We start from the raw sequence: 20,360 nt of genomic DNA on the forward strand, positions 1-20,360 counted from the left end.
TTTGTGGGTGTGGATTAAACTTTGCTTCTGCTTCGTACTCCTCACTCCCTCTATCTGCTGCTTTTAACAATCCGGCTCTCATCTGGACTCTGCTCAAAAGGTGTTTTTATTCAAAAAGAAATCATTGATGAATGGTTCTTTCTCATATGGAATGTGTTTACACCAGTTATTCACATGATTGGCACCCAGCTCTACAAACGCATGCCTGAGCCCAAGATGGATTGGATGACCACAAGCTTTAAGAATTGAAGGCTTGCTGCAGTCTTGATCATTTCATACTTGATAAATCTGTTATTATCTCCAAATGTTACCATGCCTAGTTGTTGTAAGTCTTGCTTGAAATAAATCACAGGAGAGAGAGCTGCATTACATTTTTCATCTTTTATGTAGACAAAGAGATGGCATCTTTCCACTATCTGCTAGAATGGTGAACAGTACCAAACAACTTGTCTTATATAACAAATGACTATTCGATATTCTCAGAAATCAGTGGAAATGAATTCACATTCATCATCCACATACATCCATGCAAAGTTCTGAAGTTCCTTTCATTATTCCTAGTATTGTTGCACTGGCTGGTGAAAATCTAATTGCAGACTAGCTGTAATGTATCCAGCTGCCCTGTTTTAGATTAGTATAATAGCGATATCTGTTGCATGTTAACATTTCGTGCAGGTTTTTGTGTTTATGCACAACTGATGGTCATTTGGCATCCGACATAGCGAGCATAGATCGGTGTGGTGCATGGTCAATTAGTGAATCAGCTGCAGGGTGGGGCAGATGAAAAATTAACACATTTACATTTGCAATTAGAGCAGTTTACTATGACAAGCAACAGCTGGAAACCTGATCCTAACATACCATTCATTATTTTTTCTGACACTACTGATAAGCTGTCACTATTTGGTAGGGATACTCAAAAGCACTGGACAGTACTTCACAATAACAGTGATAACTTCAAAATGACTGAACCTTAAGTTCTTCGAAATCTAACATTTTCACCTATACTGAGTGTTTCATCTTTGCCAGATCACATCATTTGACAAATGGCATCCAGCTTAAACTTACAGTGGTAGTTTTGTCTATCATCCATTAAAAAAAAAAAAGTATATGCTTCTTCTTCTTCTGTCCTCCTCTTGAAGTTTTTGTGAGTGGGTAGAATTATATTTCGATAACCTTCATGCACTCAGGGCTTTGTGGAAAGAGGGAGAAATGAGATGACAGTAATATATTCCAGCTGCACTTGGACTGTCTTCATGTTCATCAGGATTGGTTGCGTTGCCTGAGCAGTACTCACAGTGCTTGAGGGAGGTTTGCTTTCTGACACCGGGAAACCAGGGGAGTGCATCATAAACTAATGGCAGACGCACCCGTCTGAGCATCTGATCCACGTGTCTGAGAGTCGCTCTAATTGATATATTAGTAAAGATTAGATGCACTAAGAAACGAATGGATCAACAGCTCCATCTAAAGATCTGAGCTCATGATGAACAAAAGGAAATTAGCCACAATTAGTCCAAGACCATTCCACATTTCTTGAGCCTCTGTGAGTTCAGATGTGCTAGCGGGGACTTTCAGTAGTGTCACGTAGCCCATCTTTTATCATGAAGTCTGGCCCATTTTACAACTTATTCTGGCCCAGAATTGTCCACTTAGGCTGACTGAAAAATAAAGCGACCAGTGTACTTTTTGTTATTAAGAGCTGTTAAGAAGCAAGTTATTCTGAAATAATCCACCCAGGCTCACTTTAAAAACACTCTTGTTACTTTCCTATGATATTATGCTGCTTCTTGCATGTTTATTGGCACTTTTAGAGCAAAATGTCCAGTGAGTGGCACTAAAAGAGCATTCAGTTTTCTCCAAATCAGACGAACATGAATATGGAAACATTTTATTTTTGGTTTTTGTAGGTGTCACATTCACATCTACACTAAACCCTACCCTGAATCTATTAGTGTTAACAAAAGCAAATGTGACACAAACAAAGCAACCACACCCCTTTAACTTGCTACTACAAGTCTTTGAGCTCTTTTAATGTGACTTGCGCTCCATATCGCAAGTGCAATGCCATACCAGATGAGCTACTGAGCAAGCTTACCACATCATAAAAGCCTCACATATGGAACTGGTTATGTGATACAAATTTTATAATGCTTTGGTTAAAAGCATTATGAGGTCATAACATACAGTAGTATTGTGCAAAGAACTGTGCAAAAATAAGTGTCATTACTGCCTCTGTAATCATGATTTGTGTGAAAAGGTTATTGGTGTTTTATGGGCACTAGTGTCTGCAATTTCTGCATTCTTGGACTTTTTTTCTTGAAAAATAATGCAATTGTATTATCCAACTGAAAACAGTTATTATATACAGTGATTGTGCTATCTAGTAAGTCACCTTGCTGATGATCCTGGAATTTCAGACGAATAATGTTGTTTTACTGTGTAAAAAAAAATATATATATATATATTCCATCAAATACTCCTTTATATACATAAATATACATTACTGTATAGACAAGATAAAGCAATGCAGATGCTGTAAGAAAAACAAATAAAACTTAACAGTCACTACAATAGTTCTGTCCTCTGCCATGTTTAAAGCTCGTGGCCCACCCAACTTAAAAACTGGGTATCAAAATTACCCCAGAGGTTCGCAGTCATAAATACAACTTGAGAGGCCTTTCACAAAATAAATGATTTGACGATATATTGCACTGATAATTAAGTAGGCACGAAGGTTGAACCTGATCAATTACACAACAGCCAGCAGCATAACCGTACACAGCCAAGAGAAAAATATGTAACATATGGAGAGACTTTAAATGGTAAACTGTCATTGCACTGTTGATTTCCAGAAAAAAAAGCAAAAAAAAAAAAACAACAAAAAAAAAAACAATCAAAACGGATTAATATCCATCAAAGAGGCAGATATTGTTCTAATGGAAACATTTCATAAGTTTAACACCAGTTTCTCTGCCTAGGCATGCTTGTCCAAACAAAAATCACTCCAAGAGCAAAACATATGACATTTTAGGAGGTCACAAAACCCCAGAGCACAGCATCTAAGGATCTAGAGGCCTCTCTTGAAATGGCTAAAGTTGGTGTGTGTGTTTTTTTTTTTTTTCACAATCAGGCAAGACAGCTCTACAAGAAGAACATTTCTACTGACCTGAAATGTGCCTAAAACCATGTGAATGAGAAAGAACATTTTGTGGAGCAATGAGAAGACAGAATTTGATTGTAAATGAGAACCATTAGATTTGGTTACAACAAAATTAAATGTTTCCGGATGGCCAAGTCAAACTCACTTAAGCGGATTGTGCAGGACTGATCCGCAGTTACTGGAAATGTTTCTTTTCTAGTATTAATGATCAAGGGGGTCACACCAGATGCTCAAGACAAAGCTTCTTTTCCAGAATTTCTTTTATGTGTAGTACTAAGTCACATTGGAACTGATGATTCAGTCCGTTGACATTGTCTGTGGGTATGTTGCTTGAGGCTGAGATTAGCGGAGACCTTTCTTTAGCATGTACTAGACATTTAACTGATCCAAAAGTTTGGAGCCAAATGTAGACAAGCTGTTTAATATTCCATAACAGGTCAAAATATGGTTACATCCTCAGCTCTGTACAATTGTGGCATTGTTCTGCAGAGCAATGTGGATTTTTTCCAAGTTAATGATCTGTTGTCTGTGACCCTCTGCAATTTATGCTTGGAAAGCATGAGTGTGTAGCCTCCTTTTGCCATGATCCACTATAAAAAGTTTCATCTCTTTCTCTTCTGTCAGAAGTTCCAACACCAGAATTTCAAGGCTTTTAAAAGCTACTCTCAGATTTATAATGGCAAAAAGGCAAAAGAAAGACTCATAAGCAAAGCATTTTACTGCACATCCTTTCCATTCCTGTATTCCTCCCTCTACCATAAAATACGGATGCAAACTTCATGACCTCATTTGTTTAGGGTTTCCTTGTTGAAGGAGGACACAATGTGGCAATAATTTTCAATCATGCTAACTCCTCATTTACTTAGCCAAAAAGATCCACTGTATCCTCTGAGCCCTCACTTTCCATCTCTTAAAAAATGTATTGTCTTTTGTTCTCTCTCTTCATTCTTTCCCATCCAGCCCCTTCCAGTCTCATTGCTAAATCACTCCATAACATTTACAGTCCAAGCCATTTGGAGGCAGATCATCTTCATATGGGGGCAGATCATCTTCAAAATTTATAATGATTCATATGTGACATCCTTCCTGTTAGATATCACTTCTAACTTGTTATTCCACTATCCAGAATCATGGATTCAAATGGTCTAGAGAGGCATACTCATGATCACAACAGTCAAGTCAAGTCTGCTTTATTGTCAATTCTTCCACATGTACAGTACATACATACAGAGAATCAAAATTGCGTTACTCTCAGACCCCCGGTGCATACAAATAACACTAACAGTAGAGCCTAAAAATCTAGATCAAATATAAAATATGAGATACAACTATACAATAAGGAAATGTAAAAAATAAAAATAAAGTTAAATAAAGCAGTGCAAGGCACATGGCAGATAGAGTGCAAACCAGTGAACAAACAGTGCAGATAAAAAGATTTTTAGTGCAAAAAAAACCTTATTCAGCCTGATTAAAGTGACAAAAGGGCTCAAGAGCAGTTATTTTATTTAAACTGACTGATGAGGTAGTAGAATGAAGTCAGTTCCATGGTGAATGAGGTAGTGAGCAGACCAATGCTGCACAAAGTGTCTGGTGCATGTTATCGTATGTTAGTGGGAGGTGGGAGTGGAAGGACCTGGGGATGTGGGACCTGTGGGGGGTGGGATTCATAGTTCAGTGGTGCCTGGGGCAGAAGAGGGAAGGGGGGGGCAAGTTCGGGAGCGAGTTCAGCTTCCTGACAGCCCGATGGATGAAGCTGTCCTTCAGTCTGCTGGTCCTGGCCTGGAGACTCCGCTGTCTCCTCCCTGATGGCAGCAGACTGAAGAAGCTGTGTGACGGGTGGGGGGGGGGGGGTCACCTGCGATGCAGAGGGCTTTTCGAGTGAGAAGGGTTCCGTAAATTTCCTGGAGAGAGGGGAGGGAGACACCAATGATCTTCTCAGCTGCTCTCACTATGCGTTGCAGAGTCTTCCGGCAGGATGAGTTGCAGACACCATACCACACAGTGATGCAGCTAGTCAGAATGCTGTATTTCTAGAACATTCACTTCATTGCTTAGAGGCTACCACAGATCTAGCCTCCATGCTGCTTCCTTTAATTTCACTGTCTTCTCTTGTTGTTAGGGTTAGTAGAATAAGTAGACATACTTGAAAGTGACTTATAGTTTGTTGGTGGACTTTGAAATAAAGTGTCAGCAGATATTAAGCTGACGGTCTACTGATACTCAAATAACTGCTAGTTGTATGTAGCTGTAAAGTTACTAATAGTCAGTAGAATGCTTAAGTGGGCTAAAAATAAAGTGTGACCAATAAGTTGAAAAGCAGCAAATGCTGCTGATTGAGTTGTATTGAACCCAGAACATTCCTTCAATGAAAATTATACATTGTCCTTTAATTTCCTCAAGTTAACCATGTTAAAATTGCTGACACTTTTAATGCCAGTAAATTTCCATGCCTGGCATACAGGTTTTCTGAATTTGTTGCTCTATGTCTCTTCTACTGTAGGTGGTTATGGGGCTTATGGTGCATATGGTGGTGCTGGAAGATTGTACCCAGTGGCTGGAGGTCTGAAACCGGCTAAACCAGGTGCTCATCATCCAGTGAATAGTCAGCAGTGTTTAAAGTGCAGTCAAGGAATTAAATATAACCATTAGGGATTCTCTTTAGGTGCTGGGTTACCTGGAGGAGGTCTTCCTGGAGGAGGTCTGCCTGGAGGAGGTCTTCCTGGAGGTGCCATTCATTCAACAAGCCTATTAATGATTTGGGTTTTCTTTGTGGCTAAGTAACAAAAACTACATGGCTCTCTTCTAAGTCTGATTCTCTTGATTCAGGTGCCGGTGGAAAGCCTGCTAAAGGAGGTAATATACATTTTTCAGAGTCCATTGTTTCCATTGTACAAACACATTGTGAATTAAACGTCTTTCGAGAAGAATTGAAATGGAAAAAGTAGGAGGTGATCTGACCTCATTTTCAGAGGAAACATTCATACAATAAAAACATACAGGTCCCTTTTTAACACCTTTAACAAATAGCTTACTCTGCTGGTATTCACGCGGCTATGACTCTTTTCATGGTACTCCAGTTGGCTTGAAGTTGAATTAAGGAGCCTTAGATCATGAGCCAAATCAACAAACATGTCCCCTCTGGGAACCCGCTGGTGGTGTTCATGTACCGAAAGCCAGCACATTACTTCAGCATGTCCTTGGCAAAATCTAAAAGCAGCATGCAATGTCTGTTCTTCTGTGTTTGATATCGGTTGGAAAAGGGTTAAACAAATAAATGAACAGCCTGAAACATCAGCTTCCAGGCACTGAAATCAGATAAGACGACTTGTTTCATGTCAAAGGGACGGAGCAAGTGAGGCAAACTAAATTACTAAGGAAGCATAAGGAATATCTGCAGGCCAGATTTGCACCCAATGTGTTTAGTGATCTGACTGAATGTGTTGTTGGGTTTTCATTCAGGGCCCAGGTGCAGGAGGAACTGGCCCTGGTGTTCTGGCCTCCCAGGTGCAGTCAATGTATATTTAGCAAATACTGGCATGAGTTCATTCGAATGACTAGCCAGCAGTGATAGTCTTGTCTAAGGTAGTCTGACCTTTCAATTGTTTGTTAGGTCTTGTCATTCCTCAGACCGGGGTACAAGGACTGGGCCCTGGTGGGGTTGGACCTGGGGGAAAAGCCGCAAAGCCTGGAAAAGCTCCAGTGCCGGGTGAGTGTGGGGTTCTGACGTTGTATCTATACATGGAAATAAGCATGATTATAGATCAACTTTCGATCTTGTTGGGTTTTTTTTTTTGGGGTTTTTTTTGCAGGAGTGGGAGTGCCTGGACCTTATCAAGGAGGACTTGTTCCTGGACAAGGTTTGATAATTTCTCTCTGTTTATGTACTGCAATATGACCACCAGGCCCACAAGGACACTGAGAACGTTTTTTACATTTATGGTGCGGATTGTGAGGAACATATGCCGAATTCTGTGAAATGGATCTGCTCATGGCAAAATATGTTCAACTGAGCTGAGGATGCTACACTCTTAGGTCAGAAACATATTATATGCAAGAATGCAAACCTACAAATTCTTGGCACACTTAAGGGAGCAATAGAGTTACCTTCACAGTGTGTAATGGATTATTCAGATAGCTTGTTAAAGGGGTCATATGATGCGAATTCAAGTTTTCCTTTCTCTTTGCAGTGTTACAAGCTGTTAGTGAATAGATAAGATCCCTAAAGGTGCAAAGACTAAAGTCTCAAATCCAAAGAGATATTCTTTATAAAAATTAAGACTTTTCCACGCCCTCCTAAAACGCCTCCACATGTCTATGTCATAATGTGGGAAGATTTGCATAACGCCGCCTAAATGTTCACGTAAAGAAAGAATATAAATAACTTTATTGTTGTTGCTGCCGCCGCCATGTTGTGAAGAGGCTGTGTGTTTCGTTGTGAAAGCAAAAATACTTGGTTTGACCTTCTAAAAGAGGACACAACTATAAATCAGTGGTTAAGTTGTATTTACAACACTGTTCCAGAACAGTTCAAACCAAATATTCAGATGTGTGCAGCACATTTTATGGAGGACTGTTTCCTGAACCTGGGAGAGAAGACTACAATGCCGGCTGTTCTGACTCACAAAATGTTTTCATATTTAAAGGATTCGCCAATGACGATTCAAACATGAGTTTTGAGCAGTGAAGAGCAGTGCTTACTGTTTGTCGTTTCTCCGATCACAAATGTAGACATGGTTTTATGTTTAAGCAGCGCAATGCAATGCAATGCATAAAAACACAGTATAAGTCATTATAATCCGTAATTATGTCCCCACAGGATACAACAAATGCCTTATTTGTAATGGGTTTTATTGATTTTGTCTCGTCGCGCCAGTGTTCTGATGATTTGTGCTACCCTGTCAGATTTTGCTACCTCTCATTAAAACAGATGGTAGCATAATTCGGAAGCAATTATCATTAACATGTACAACTAATGTAATCCCAGTGGTTCTCAATTCCAGTCCTCACGCATATTTTGCACGTCTCTCTTTGTTAACAGACCTGATTCAGATAATCAGCTTGTTAGAAGTGAGCTCCATCCATGAACTGATTCCATTGACATGGTCCCTACACAGTGTTCATTGCTCCCTACTCCTTGAGCAGGGGAAATCTGTTGAAGTTTACATCACTTCAGAACATTCATTCACGGCATAACAGCATGTTAAGGGGCGTAACATTTCTGTCACACGCTTGAGGTATTCGGCCAATCACAACCCACTTGACAGCTGCCCAATCAGATCACACCTCGCTTTTCAAACCGATGAGCTTTTTTAAAAATCGACACGTTTCAAAAAGGCAGGTCATAGAGGAGAAACAATAATGTACAGTATGTGGAAAATAAAAAGTTGTTGTTTTTTTACCTTAAACCGCATAATGTTTTTTTTTTTTTAGCAACATCATATGACCCCTTTGAAGAGTGTTGAACTTAACATTAATTTATTTGTCTTGCTCATCAAGATTGACTCCTCCATAACAGCAGTTGCCCTAAGTAAAATCATGCTATAGAAGACTCTAATGTTAGCAGAAACAGGCAGAAATTATGCATTGAATGTATATTGCACATACATGCATATAATAAATTTTGTCCGTTATCAAATTTGCCAAGACATCTCATAAACAAAGGTATGTGTAGAACCTGAATGATTTCTCCAGACATCTGTGGGGCTTTCTGTGCTCACAGATTTAGTGCAGGCCTGCTACTCAGTCATTTGGATAAAACACCAAATTAAAATTGCACACATGGCCTTCATTTGGTCTTGATCACTTGGATTTGAATGATTACAGGCTTCAATGGGCGGGGTGTTCTTCCTGGTGTAGCCACAGGAACTGGACTCAAACCTAAATCAGGTGAAGTCTCAATGAAAATGACATCAGCCAATGCAATGAAATAAATTCTACCATATCTTTATGACTGACTGAATCTTTCCTATAGCTGCTGGTGGAGGGCAGGGTCTGGTACCAGGTGGTGGTTAGTACAGTACATGAGCATACAGCAACAATGTAAACAGAATATTAATGATATCTGGATAGTCTGGAAGTATCTGCAAATCTGAACAACACCTGTTTTCAAAAAGTTTACATTGTCTGTTGACATTCAAACAAATTATCCTTTTGTTGTAGGTGGGCGTGGATATGGACCACTGCAACAAGGAGTATTTCACGGATACCCTCTCAAATCTCCCAAAGCCCCAGGTGGAACATTTGATTCTTTTGATCAGACTCACAAATCGTGCTCAGCCCAGTTCTACCATGCCTTGAAAAGAAACATTTATTGACTGATTGCACTTTTGGTATTACAGCTATTAAGCAATACAATATGAGGTTGACAGAATTAAGAAAGTAAGAATGTCTTTCATCAAATGCTCCAGATGAAACCCAGTTATATTGGATCAGTGTTTAGACTTGCATCGCTAGTCATCCATTTATGTGGTAGATTGCTCTCCGGTGCACCGAAACGTTGTGTGATTTCTTCTACATAGAGGTTCAGCAGTTGAAGTGCTCAATTAATTAGTTTTGAGCACTAACCTCAGATGGATGATGTGCTCTCTGGAAAGTGACATCTCACTTGAAAGTGCCTTGACAAAGTTAAATTAATTAATTAATGTTAAGTTCAAGTTCATAGTCATAGTTTTCATAGTCACAACTGAAAATATTTTCATAAATGTTTCCATTTGAAGCTTGAAATGAAGTACATATTTTCATGTCTCTCTTATCAGCGCATTATCAACCTTAATCATGGACTAGGAATACATCCAATGAAATTAAGAGAAATTGATTGCGGTATTAATATGTGAGACTCTAGTGGAAGAGAGCTTTTCCAAACTTGCATATTTGTTCTGATAAAAACAGGATACAATGTTGATAAAAATGTGTGTCAACTTCAACAGGTTTACAGGTTATGTGAAAGTGAGCTCGTACGTCAACAGAAATTATTCAGAGGCTTATTTATCATCTAATATTTTGCATATGTTTTATCTGTAGCAATTTATCTGTATGTGCTCTTTGTTCAAATACTGGCCATGTGTTACTGTAGTTCTCGTCAAACTCTACTGTTGTGAATAGCTATAGTATGTACAGGATACAACATATTTGTTGACACAGTATTTTTAGTATGTCTTTAGTATGTCTCGATAAGTTTTATGTCATGACTTGTCCTAACAGGTGCTGGGTTACCCTACACTGGTAGTAAACTTCCTTACGGTAGGCTACAGTGATGACCTCGATCACATGCATGTGCTGTATACCTTGTTTGTGATGTGTATGAGTTGTGTGCTGATTCTCGCCTGCTATGCCAAAGGTTATGGTGGTTTTGGTGGAGGTGCTGGACTCCCTGGTGGGAAAGGTGGAGCTGGCTCCAAGCCCGGTTATCCAACAGGGACTGGTGTGTTATGTCAGAGCCACCATATTTAAATAATTATAATACACTATGAATCTTAAAAATCTTAGCCTGTACAGAACACATTATGTTTTAGCTCAATAATATATTATATACATTTTGTGTGTGTGTGTGTGTGTGTGTGTGTGTGTGTGTGTGTGTGTGTGTGTGTGTGTTATGGGATATACTCTATAGATTTTTAATTAGTTCTCACAAAGATAATGTCCCAATGCAAAATGTACTCAATGTTAATGCAAAAATATAATTTCTTATCTATGTAGTCAGATTGTGTGGTGAAATAAAACCCACACATGCTCTTGACTTCATGAGATTCACCCTAGAAGAGTTGGAAAGATACTGAAATGACTGTCATTTTCCATGGCTGCAAACAGCACGCACACACATGCACTACAAATGCATGACCAGTAGCTGATCTGATGTCTCTGTACATACTGTAGGTGTGGGGACTTTAGGTGTCTCTGCTGCTCAGGCCAAAGCTGCTAAATATGGTAATAATAATCAGTTAAATGATTTTGAAGTCCACATGCTTTATCCAAAGAACAAGACCATTAACATTGTAATTCAGTTGTTTGTGCATAAGGTTTTTTTTTTTTTTTTTTTTTTTTTTTTTTTTTTTTCAAGAGCTAATATTAGAAGTTCACTGTTTGCTCCCATTTCTTCAGGTACTGGAGCTGGTTTAGGTGGGGCTGGAGCTTTTCTGGGTGGTGCTGGTGGACTTTACCCTGGCATAGGAGGTAAGAATGCATTTTCCTTTGAAATCCCCTAAAACCACAATCAACATTTTTTATATTAAAAAAAATTGTCCATATTGAAATATAAGTCATTTTTACTCAAGTGGCTAGTTTAGGGTTTACATATTTTCTTGGGTGTTGGAGCTGGTTTAGGTGGTGTTGGAGCAGGTGGTGCTGGTGGAGTTTACCCAGGGGCAGGAGGTGAAAAATCCTTTTGCTAAAGAATGGTTTAGGAGCTGCAATCAGACATTGTTTGTTTGTTTAAAGGAAATCATTTACTCACCCGTATGCCATTCCAAAGTGTGGAACACAAATGTCAGTCCCAAAAACAAAATAAAAAAACAATTAGTGTTGTTGTTGAGGACAGACCAGACCTTTGTTGTTTGTTAAAAGCTTCAAAATCTAAATCCAACTTTAATTTGTCCTGCATTTACTCATTGTGCTGATACTTGTATCAAAAGAAATGAGTAAATTCATGTATACATTTTATCCATATGTGCACTCCCTTTTAGAAACCTATAGGTATTTAGAAACTACAAGGAATTTAGGAATAACAGGAGCTACCAGAGCAATTGTGCAATCAAACATTGCATGCAAAGACACGTTGCGATAGGTTTGATGTCAATGCACATGGGGCATGAGATGTGACATTCAATGGCCTGTGATATTATTGATGTTTTCTGTTTTCTATAAGCAAAATTTGGATTTGTCCTCTCTGAGCAGGTGCGGGTGTTCTTACTCCAGCTCAAGCTAAAGCAGCTAAATATGGTGAGTACACTGACTGATTATCTTGCTTTATTATGTGGCTCATAACTGACTGATGGGCGATTCAGGCTTGTTGACTATATTATATAGTCAAGTCAAGTCACCTTTATTTTTATAGTGCTTTTAACAATACAGATTGTGTCAGAGCACTTTACAGTATTAAACAGGAAAAATAGTGTGTAATAATACAAAAGGACAACAGTAAATGCTCAATTTCTGTTAAAGACAGTTTATCATTGATTCAGTGATGGTCCAGCTCAGTTCAGTTTAAATAGTATCTGTGCAATCAAGTTGACAATTTCACTGTTAAGTGTCCTAAAGTAAGCAAGCCAGAGGCAACAGCTGCAAGGAACCAAAAATCTATCAGTGGCAGAAACTGAGAAAAAAACCTTGAGAAAAACCAAGCTCAGTCGGGGGCCAGTTCTTCTCTGGCCAGACAAAACCAGCAGTTTAATTCAAGTCACTTTGTGCAGAGGAGTCTTCTGGTCCCCGTGGTCTTGTCCCAATGGCAGTCTAGCTGACGAGGTCTTCGCTGGGGATGTTTTTGGGGCACATCTAGTTGTCCTGGTCTCCGCTGACATTCAGGGCTGTAGACGTCATCTCTAGGTGGTGATGCACCTTCTGGTCTGGATATGTACTAGATCAAGGTGACTGCAGTGACCATCTGATCTGGATACAGTCTGCATCTGGATGGCTAAGGTGACCTCGGGAATAAGAATGAAACAAATGAATATTAGCGTAGATGCCATTCCTCTTATGATGTAACAAGTACATCGGGTGTTATGGGAGGAGTTCCTGGTTCCAGTTGACCTAAATAATGCAGACTAACAATCCTTTAAAAGAATAATAGAAATGTGTTAGTGTGTTATGTGTAAACCAGGTTAAAGAGATGGGTCTTTAATCTAGATTTAAACTGACAGAGTGTGTCTGCCTCCTGAACAATGTTAGGTAGATTGTTCCAGAGTTTGGGCGCTAAAAAAGGAAAAGGTTCTGTTGCCCGCAGTTGATTTTGATATTCTAGGTATTATCAAATGGCCAGAGTTTTGAGAACACAGCGGATGTGAAGGACTTTTGTGCGATAAGAGCTCACTCAAGTACTGAGGTGCTAAACCATTCAGGGCTTTATAAGTAATTAGCAAGATTTTGAAATGTGCACAAAGTTTAATAGGATATAATTTAGATATACTTTTTGAGATGGAAAAATGTGGTTTTACAAATGCTAGAAACATGGCTTTTGAAGGAAAGATTGTTATTGTTATCAAATAGCACACCTAGGTTCCTAACTGATGACTAAGAATTGACAGAGCAGCCAACGAGTGTTAGACAGTATTTCTAGGTCATTACATGTGGAGGTTTTTGGCCCGATTATTTATTTATTTATTTTCTGAATTTAGCAGTAAGAAGTTACTATTCATCCAGTTTTTTATTTTAACTATGCATTCCGTTAGTTTTGCAAATTGATATGTTTTGTCAGACCACAAAGAAATATAGAGCTGAGTATCATCAGCATTACAGTGAACGCTAACACCATGTTTCATGATGATATCTCCCAAGGGTAACATGTAAAGCATGAAAAGCAAGGGTCCTAGTACTGAGCCTTGAGGTACTTCATACTGCACTTGTCGTCGGTATGATACCTCTTCATTCACTGCTATGAACTGATGATGGTCAGATACATATGATTTGAACCATGCCAATGCACTTCCTAGAGAATGTTGTGGTCAATATTGTCAAATGCAGCACTAAGATCCAGTAGCACTGATAGTGAGATACAACCACATTTGGATGATAAGAGGTCATTTGTAACTCTAATGAGAGCAGTCTCAGTACTATGATACTAAGTCTAAATTGGGACTGGAAAACCTCATAGATACCATTTTTCTCTAGGAAGGTGTCACACCCCTTTGGACATTTTGTTGTGTTTTTCATCCCTCATGTGTTCATTGACCCTGTTTCTGTCTCTCATTCATTAGTTAGTTCCTTGTGTCCATATTAGGTTATGTTCCTGTTCCTGTTCTTGTTATATGATTATTAGTTCATCCTCCTCACCTGCCTGTCCCTCATCAAGCTCCCCTTTATTAAGTCAAGTCTGTGCATTCTGTGTTTTGTCCAGTGTTAAAGTTGAGTTGTGCATGACCTGACTACCATCTGTGGATTCCTTCTGTGTGGATTATATTAAAGATTATTCTCCTTCATCTTCGTCATAATCGTGCGTTTCTCACACCGGACTGTGACAGAAGGAACATAGTTGTGAGGATACTACATTTTCTAATATCTTTGAAAGAAAAGGGAGATTCAAGATCAGTCTGTAATTAACTAATTATTTTGGGTCAGGTTGTGTTCTATTAATAAGAGGCTTAATAACAGCCAGTTTGAAGGTTTTTGGGACACATCCTAATGACAGTGACAAATTTATAATAGTTAGTAAGCTATGGCTTCTGGAAGCACCTCTTTTAGGAGCTTAGATAGAATAGGGTCTAACATACATGTTGTTGGTTTAGATGATTTAACAAGTTTATATGGTACAATTCTTTCTCTCGTATTGTAGAGAATGAGTGTAATTGTTCCTCAGTGGATCTATGGTGCACTATCTGATACAGTACTGTAGCTGATGGATGCATGGTTTTTGGCTGCACAATTTTATCTCAAGTAGTATCGATCTTGGAAGTGTGCTTGTTATACCACAGTGTCGGACTGTTTTCCTTAATCTTCCTTAAGCATAAAGGAGCAACCATATCTAAAGTGCAATAAAAGAGAGAGTCTATAGTTTCTGTTAAATCAAGATTTTCTGAGCTATTGGATATGCTAAGAAATTAGATAAATCAGGAAGATTATTTGCAAAGAAGTCTTTTGTGGTAGAAGTGATGATTCTACCATATTTGTAACAAGTAGTTACATTTGCAGCTTTAGCTATATGGAGTACACACCACTATATAATGATCTGAAATATCATCACTCTGCTGCAGAATTTCAATGCCATTAACATAAATTCCATGCAACAGTATTAAATCTAGAGCATGATTTTGACAATGTTAAACAATAATCTCAATCTGATAGCAAACCTTCTTTCGCTAGGTGCTGGTCCTGGTGTTACTGGTATTGGTGGTGTACCAGGCGCAGGTGGACTCTTTCCTGGGGCAGGGGGTGAGATAAATTGTGTGCCGTTGTGTTAAATGACAGTCACTTTATTAGAATGATTCGCCACTGATAAATGTTTTGTGTTTTGCCATGTGTCAAGGTCCTGCTGCACTCTCCCCCTGCTCAGGCAAAAGCTGCTAAATACGGTAAGCATGTATCGCATATTTAGGATCCTTCTTATTCAGATATACCATGGTTCTAATTTCTGTCAAACTGAGAGATCATGGCCCTGCCTTGTTCCAGGTGCAGGAGTAGTTCCTGGTGGAGCTGGGATTGTGCCAGGAGCTGGAGGGGTTTATCCTGCAACGGGAGGTTAAAAAAAACTGTCTATGCAAAATATCTAGAAGAACATTTAAACATTATAATGATCATGGAGTCTCAAAACCATTTCTTTTTTCTAAGGTCTTACTCCCGCTCAAGCCAAAGCAGCTAAATATGGTAACATTTATTTGTGGTGGGATTTCACAGAGATTTATATAGTTTATTCTAAGACCACATTTATAAAGCAATGTTTAGATTCTTCCTCGATCTCCTAGGTTTGGGTGGGGCAGCTGGAACTGGTGTTGTTCCCGGTGTTGGAGGACTGTACCCTGGAGCTGGAGGTGAGTGGGAACAAACAATCAAATCACTTCTTGAGGCAATTTGGAGCCACCGCACAAAATATCCATAGCTGCATTTCCACTGCTAGTGTGCTAGTGCATGCCAGGGCCAGTCCCGTTTCCACTGTCACTTCTGGGGCTTGATTGTGCCTCGTCGGTGCTTCCTCTGGGCCAACGGCCTGGGTTTTTTGGCCCAACGAATATCTTGGGCCAAAGCGGGCCAACTGAGGCTTGAGGTGTGGTCAAGGTGAAAGGCGGAGTTTATCTCCAGTAAGCGAGTTGTCAGGTTAGAGTGTCTGTGGCAAGATGCGCATTTGGCTGTATTACGTCATGCAAAGAACTTGAACTAAACTGAAAATGGAGAATCGCCAGTACTGGTCTGTGGAAGATACCAGGGCTTTTCTAAGCATCTGGGCCGAGGACGATGTACAACGCCAATTTGATGGCGTCTGCAGGAACGAAGAAGTAATAAAATACATTTTTGCTGAATTCGCAAAGCTAAGTATCCAGCGCACTACGATGCAAGTTTGAGATAAGGTAAAGAAATTGCAGGCGCAGTATAAAACCATTAAAACACACAATGGACACACTGGCATGCTGTTAGCCATGGCTCACACTGGCCCCACAGTGGAAAAGCAACTCATGAGTACAACTGTGCTTTGTCTTCAGATTTCGGATGTATCTGATTTCACATGTACATGCCCCTAAATATCAGTTTTACATTTTGGTCATGCAATCTCTTCTGCCTATGATGGTGCTTCTTGGTTCCAAAATTGGGCACTATACATACTAGATGCCTTTATGATCAAGTCACAGAAGTGACTGAATGGATTTTAATATCCCAGGGGCATTTTTCAAAGTAGTAGATTGGTTTGCTGCTTATTTTACTAAAATATTTTGAAGGTGCACCAGTCGGTGGAGTAGTGGGGGGAGCCGGGGGGATTCCAGGAACAGCTCCAGGAGCTGGAGGTGAGTTTTACACTACATTAATATTGCATCTGGTGAAACCTACAGTTCATGTCATAATGTTAAAATGTTGCTTATAATGAAGGATTAATCTTTTGGACAAAGTTCATGAAATAATAACAATAGAAATTACTTTTTTTACTTTAATTACAAATTATTTTTTAGTGTATCCAGGTGGAGTGAAGCCTCCTAAATATGGTAAGAGCTTTTACACATGTTTCAGGTGTAAATGGAATTTTACAATGTAGTGCGGACAAACACAGAATAAAAAAAAATTCAGTTTAACACTTTTGCTTGGAATTCTCTTCCAGTTATGGTTTATAGGTGCATGACATTTTGATTCAGACACTGCATGTACAGCACCGGCTTGAATAGGCTGGGGAGCCTGGACAATAGTGGGAACTTGGTGCTGCAAGCTACTAGTGTTTTAGTCTTGCTAGCATGTTTTCTGATGTTATATTATAAATGAAAAATAAAACCTAGTTTGCCATGGTATTAATCAAAGTGTGAGTAAGATAAAGAAAGTATAACTTTTAAAAAAATTATTCAGTACAAGTAGAGTACTTGAGATAGTTAGGTAGTACACTCTAAAAATGCTGGGTTAAAACAAACATTTCTGGGTTATCTGGCAACCCAGCACTGGGTAAATATTGGACAGAAGACATGCTGGGTTATTTTGACCCATCTGGTTGGGTTAAACATTTTTCCCACCATGCTGGGTTGTTTAATTTAGGTCATCTGTTGTTTAAAAATTATTATATTGCTGGCTTAAAATGGGCTGGAAATTAAAAATCACACACAGAATTACTATAGGCAACAGCAATAATCAAAATGTATTTATTTATTATCAAGAAAGAACACCCTTTCTAATTGAAGTTATTTGGGTGAATACAGCATAGTTTACAATATTACATACATTTAAAGTCAAGTCAAGTCAAGTCACCTTTATTTATATAGCGCTTTATACAAAACAGATTGTGTCAAAGCAACTGAACAACATTAATTAGGAAAAACAGTGTGTCAATAATGCAAAATGACAGTTAAAGCAGTTCATCATTGAATTCAGTGATGTCATCATTCAGCTCAGTTCAGTTTAAATATTATCTGTGCAATAATTTGCAATCAAGTCAACGATATCGCTGTAAATGAAGTGTCCCCAACTAAGCAAGCCGGAGGGGACAGCGGCAAGGAACCAAAACTCCATCGGTGACAGAAAGGAGAAAAAACCTTGAGAGAAACCAGGCTCAGTCGGGGGGCCAGTTCTCCTCTGGCCAGACAAAACCAGCAGTTCAATTCCAGGCTGCAGCAAAGTCCAATTGTGCAGAAGAATCATCTGTTTCCTGTGGTCACAAACATCACTGTTTATTATACAATGACTTAAAATCATAACTGACTCTGGGGCTCCAGTCCTGGTCTCCGCTGTCTTTCAGGGCTGTAGAGGTCCTTTCTAGGTGCTGATCCACCATCTGGGCTGGATATGTACTGGATCCAGGTGACTGCAGTGACCCTCTGGGGCAGCTGTGGCCTAATGGTTAGAGAGTTGGACTTGTAACCCAAAGGTCGCAGGTTTGAGGCAGGAGTTGTAGGTGGGAGGGAGTGAATGAACAGCGCTCTCTTCCACCCTCAATACCATGGCTGAAGTGCCCTTGAGCAAGGCACTGAACCTCCCAGTTGCTCCCCGGGCGCTGGATATAGCTGCCCACTGCTCTGGGTGTGTGTTCACGGTGTGTTCATTTCTCACTGCTGTGTGTGTGCAATTGGATGGGTTAAATGGAGAGCACCAATTCCGAGTATGGGTTACCATACTTGGCAAATGTCACAACTTTCACTTTTCACTTTCATTCTTCTAACGATGTAGCAAGTACATCGGGTGTTATGGGAAGTGTTCCCGGTTCCAGTTTACCTAAATAATGCAGGCTAACAATCCTTTAATGGATTTGGATATTAGAAGCGTATTAGTGTGTCATGTGTAAGCCAGGTTAAAGAGATAGGTCTTTAATCTAGATTTAAACTGCAAGAGTGTGTCTGCCTCCCGAACAATGTTTGGTAGGTTATTCCAGAGTTTAGGCGCTAAATAGGAAAAGGATCTGCCGCCCGCAGTTGACAGAAGCCCCTTTCACACTGCGATTCAGGCAAATACATGGGTAATGTGTCCGGGCATTTGTACCCGGGTTGCTAGATTTTGCACTTTCACACTGCCAGTAATTACCCAGAATATGCGTGTGCATTCACACACAACCCGTAAATGTCCCGCAAAGACACGTGATATCAGGGTGTGACGTGTAATGTACGAGTGGAAAACGCTAGGCACGTAAACTTTCACTGAAAACGTTGAACTATCTCAGCTTCAGCGCGGAAAGTAAGGAACTAACTGATCTCTGCTTCGTTACAGTTTGCACATATTTTTTCATTGCGAACGTTGATCTGCCTTCAAAACACACTAAAAGAGTCGTGCGATAACGCACGTCATCACTACGATACGGCATTAGTTCTGGCTTTTGTTCACACAGCGCTCGTTCCAGGACTGAACCCGGCAATGTTACTAGGTCCCCGACCCGGGTTCAATCCCGGAATCAACCCGGGACATGTTTGCTTTCACACAGAAGTCGACCTGGCAATGTTCCGGCAATTTGCCGGGTCCGACGTGCAGTGTGAAAGGGGCTTTAGATATTCTAGGTATTATCAAACTGCCAGAGTTCTGAGAACACAGTGGACGTGGAGGATTATAATGTAACAAGAGCTTGTTCAAGTACTGAGGTGCTAAACCATTCAGGGCTTTTAAACTTAATTTAAAATTGTTTAACAAGTATTTTAGAAATACAAAAGCCATATTTAAAAGTAGCATTTTAATTTATGTGTATTCAACTGGTCTCTGTAATGGATTTTTACTGAAATAGTGCTAATTCTCGTGCCGGTGTGTCACTAAAATCTGAGCCGGTGAAGGTCTGCTGTTTGCAGGGGGAACAGCGAACTTTAGACTGCAGCCTCGTGATTAACTCGCAGCTGAGAGATGGCATGACTGACTCCAAAAACTGCCCGTAAACAAACAGTACTGAGATTAGAGAACATATTTTAACATCATATTAAATTACACTCAGTATAATGAATAAAATCCATTTATGTTATGCAATTCAATTTGATTCAAGTTTATTTGTACAGCGCTTTTTACGATACAAATCATTGCAAAGCAACGTAGTAGCTTATCAGTGATGACTGTCAGTTTATGTGCATATGGCAGAAATGTTCAGAAAAATCAATAAAAGACGTAAACAAAAGACGATTAACACTATTAACAGCAATTATGCAATCAAACTTATAGCAAAATGTGGTAGTTGTGTATGTTGTTTCAGGGTTAGCATCATCTAAGGTCCTCTGAGGGGTTGGCATCATCTCTTCTCAGGTGTTCTGGATCCAGACTGGAACTTGTGTACATCCTAGTTACATCCCATGGCAAAACAGAGAAACAAATAGAGACATAATTAGCGTAGCTGCTGTTCCAGCCAAGTAAAATTAATTAGTTTAACCCAAGCTAATGTATAATAATGCGCATTTGATCAGATATA

At 39.5% G+C, this 20,360-nt stretch overlaps 1 protein-coding gene across 7 annotated transcripts in view; it reads left to right on the forward strand.

Moving 5' to 3' along the window:
- Positions 1-20,360, forward strand: part of LOC109104495 (elastin-like) — a 52,067-nt gene that overhangs the window by 21,475 nt on the left and 10,232 nt on the right. For 2 of the 7 annotated variants that reach the window (XM_042738917.1, XM_042738918.1), the window contains exons 5-21: positions 5,664-5,744; positions 5,826-5,888; positions 5,990-6,016; positions 6,774-6,869; positions 6,973-7,020; positions 8,987-9,049; positions 9,135-9,170; positions 9,323-9,394; positions 10,364-10,402; positions 10,500-10,583; positions 11,036-11,086; positions 11,261-11,332; positions 11,474-11,530; positions 12,053-12,097; positions 15,769-15,834; positions 16,735-16,800; positions 16,963-16,995. In XM_042738917.1, the coding sequence (XP_042594851.1) occupies positions 5,664-5,744; positions 5,826-5,888; positions 5,990-6,016; positions 6,774-6,869; positions 6,973-7,020; positions 8,987-9,049; positions 9,135-9,170; positions 9,323-9,394; positions 10,364-10,402; positions 10,500-10,583; positions 11,036-11,086; positions 11,261-11,332; positions 11,474-11,530; positions 12,053-12,097; positions 15,769-15,834; positions 16,735-16,800; positions 16,963-16,995 (999 nt within the window). Of the gene's footprint in view, positions 1-5,663; positions 5,745-5,825; positions 5,889-5,989; positions 6,017-6,773; positions 6,870-6,972; positions 7,021-8,986; positions 9,050-9,134; positions 9,171-9,322; positions 9,395-10,363; positions 10,403-10,499; positions 10,584-11,035; positions 11,087-11,260; positions 11,333-11,473; positions 11,531-12,052; positions 12,098-15,169; positions 15,239-15,332; positions 15,379-15,475; positions 15,545-15,634; positions 15,671-15,768; positions 15,835-16,734; positions 16,801-16,962; positions 16,996-20,360 lie in introns of those variants that run through there. The other 5 variants (XM_042738921.1, XM_042738922.1, XM_042738923.1 and 2 more) reach the window with 5 other exon arrangements.

Source organism: Cyprinus carpio, chromosome B15, assembly GCF_018340385.1.
Source record: "Cyprinus carpio isolate SPL01 chromosome B15, ASM1834038v1, whole genome shotgun sequence".
Lineage (NCBI taxonomy): Eukaryota > Metazoa > Chordata > Actinopteri > Cypriniformes > Cyprinidae > Cyprinus > Cyprinus carpio.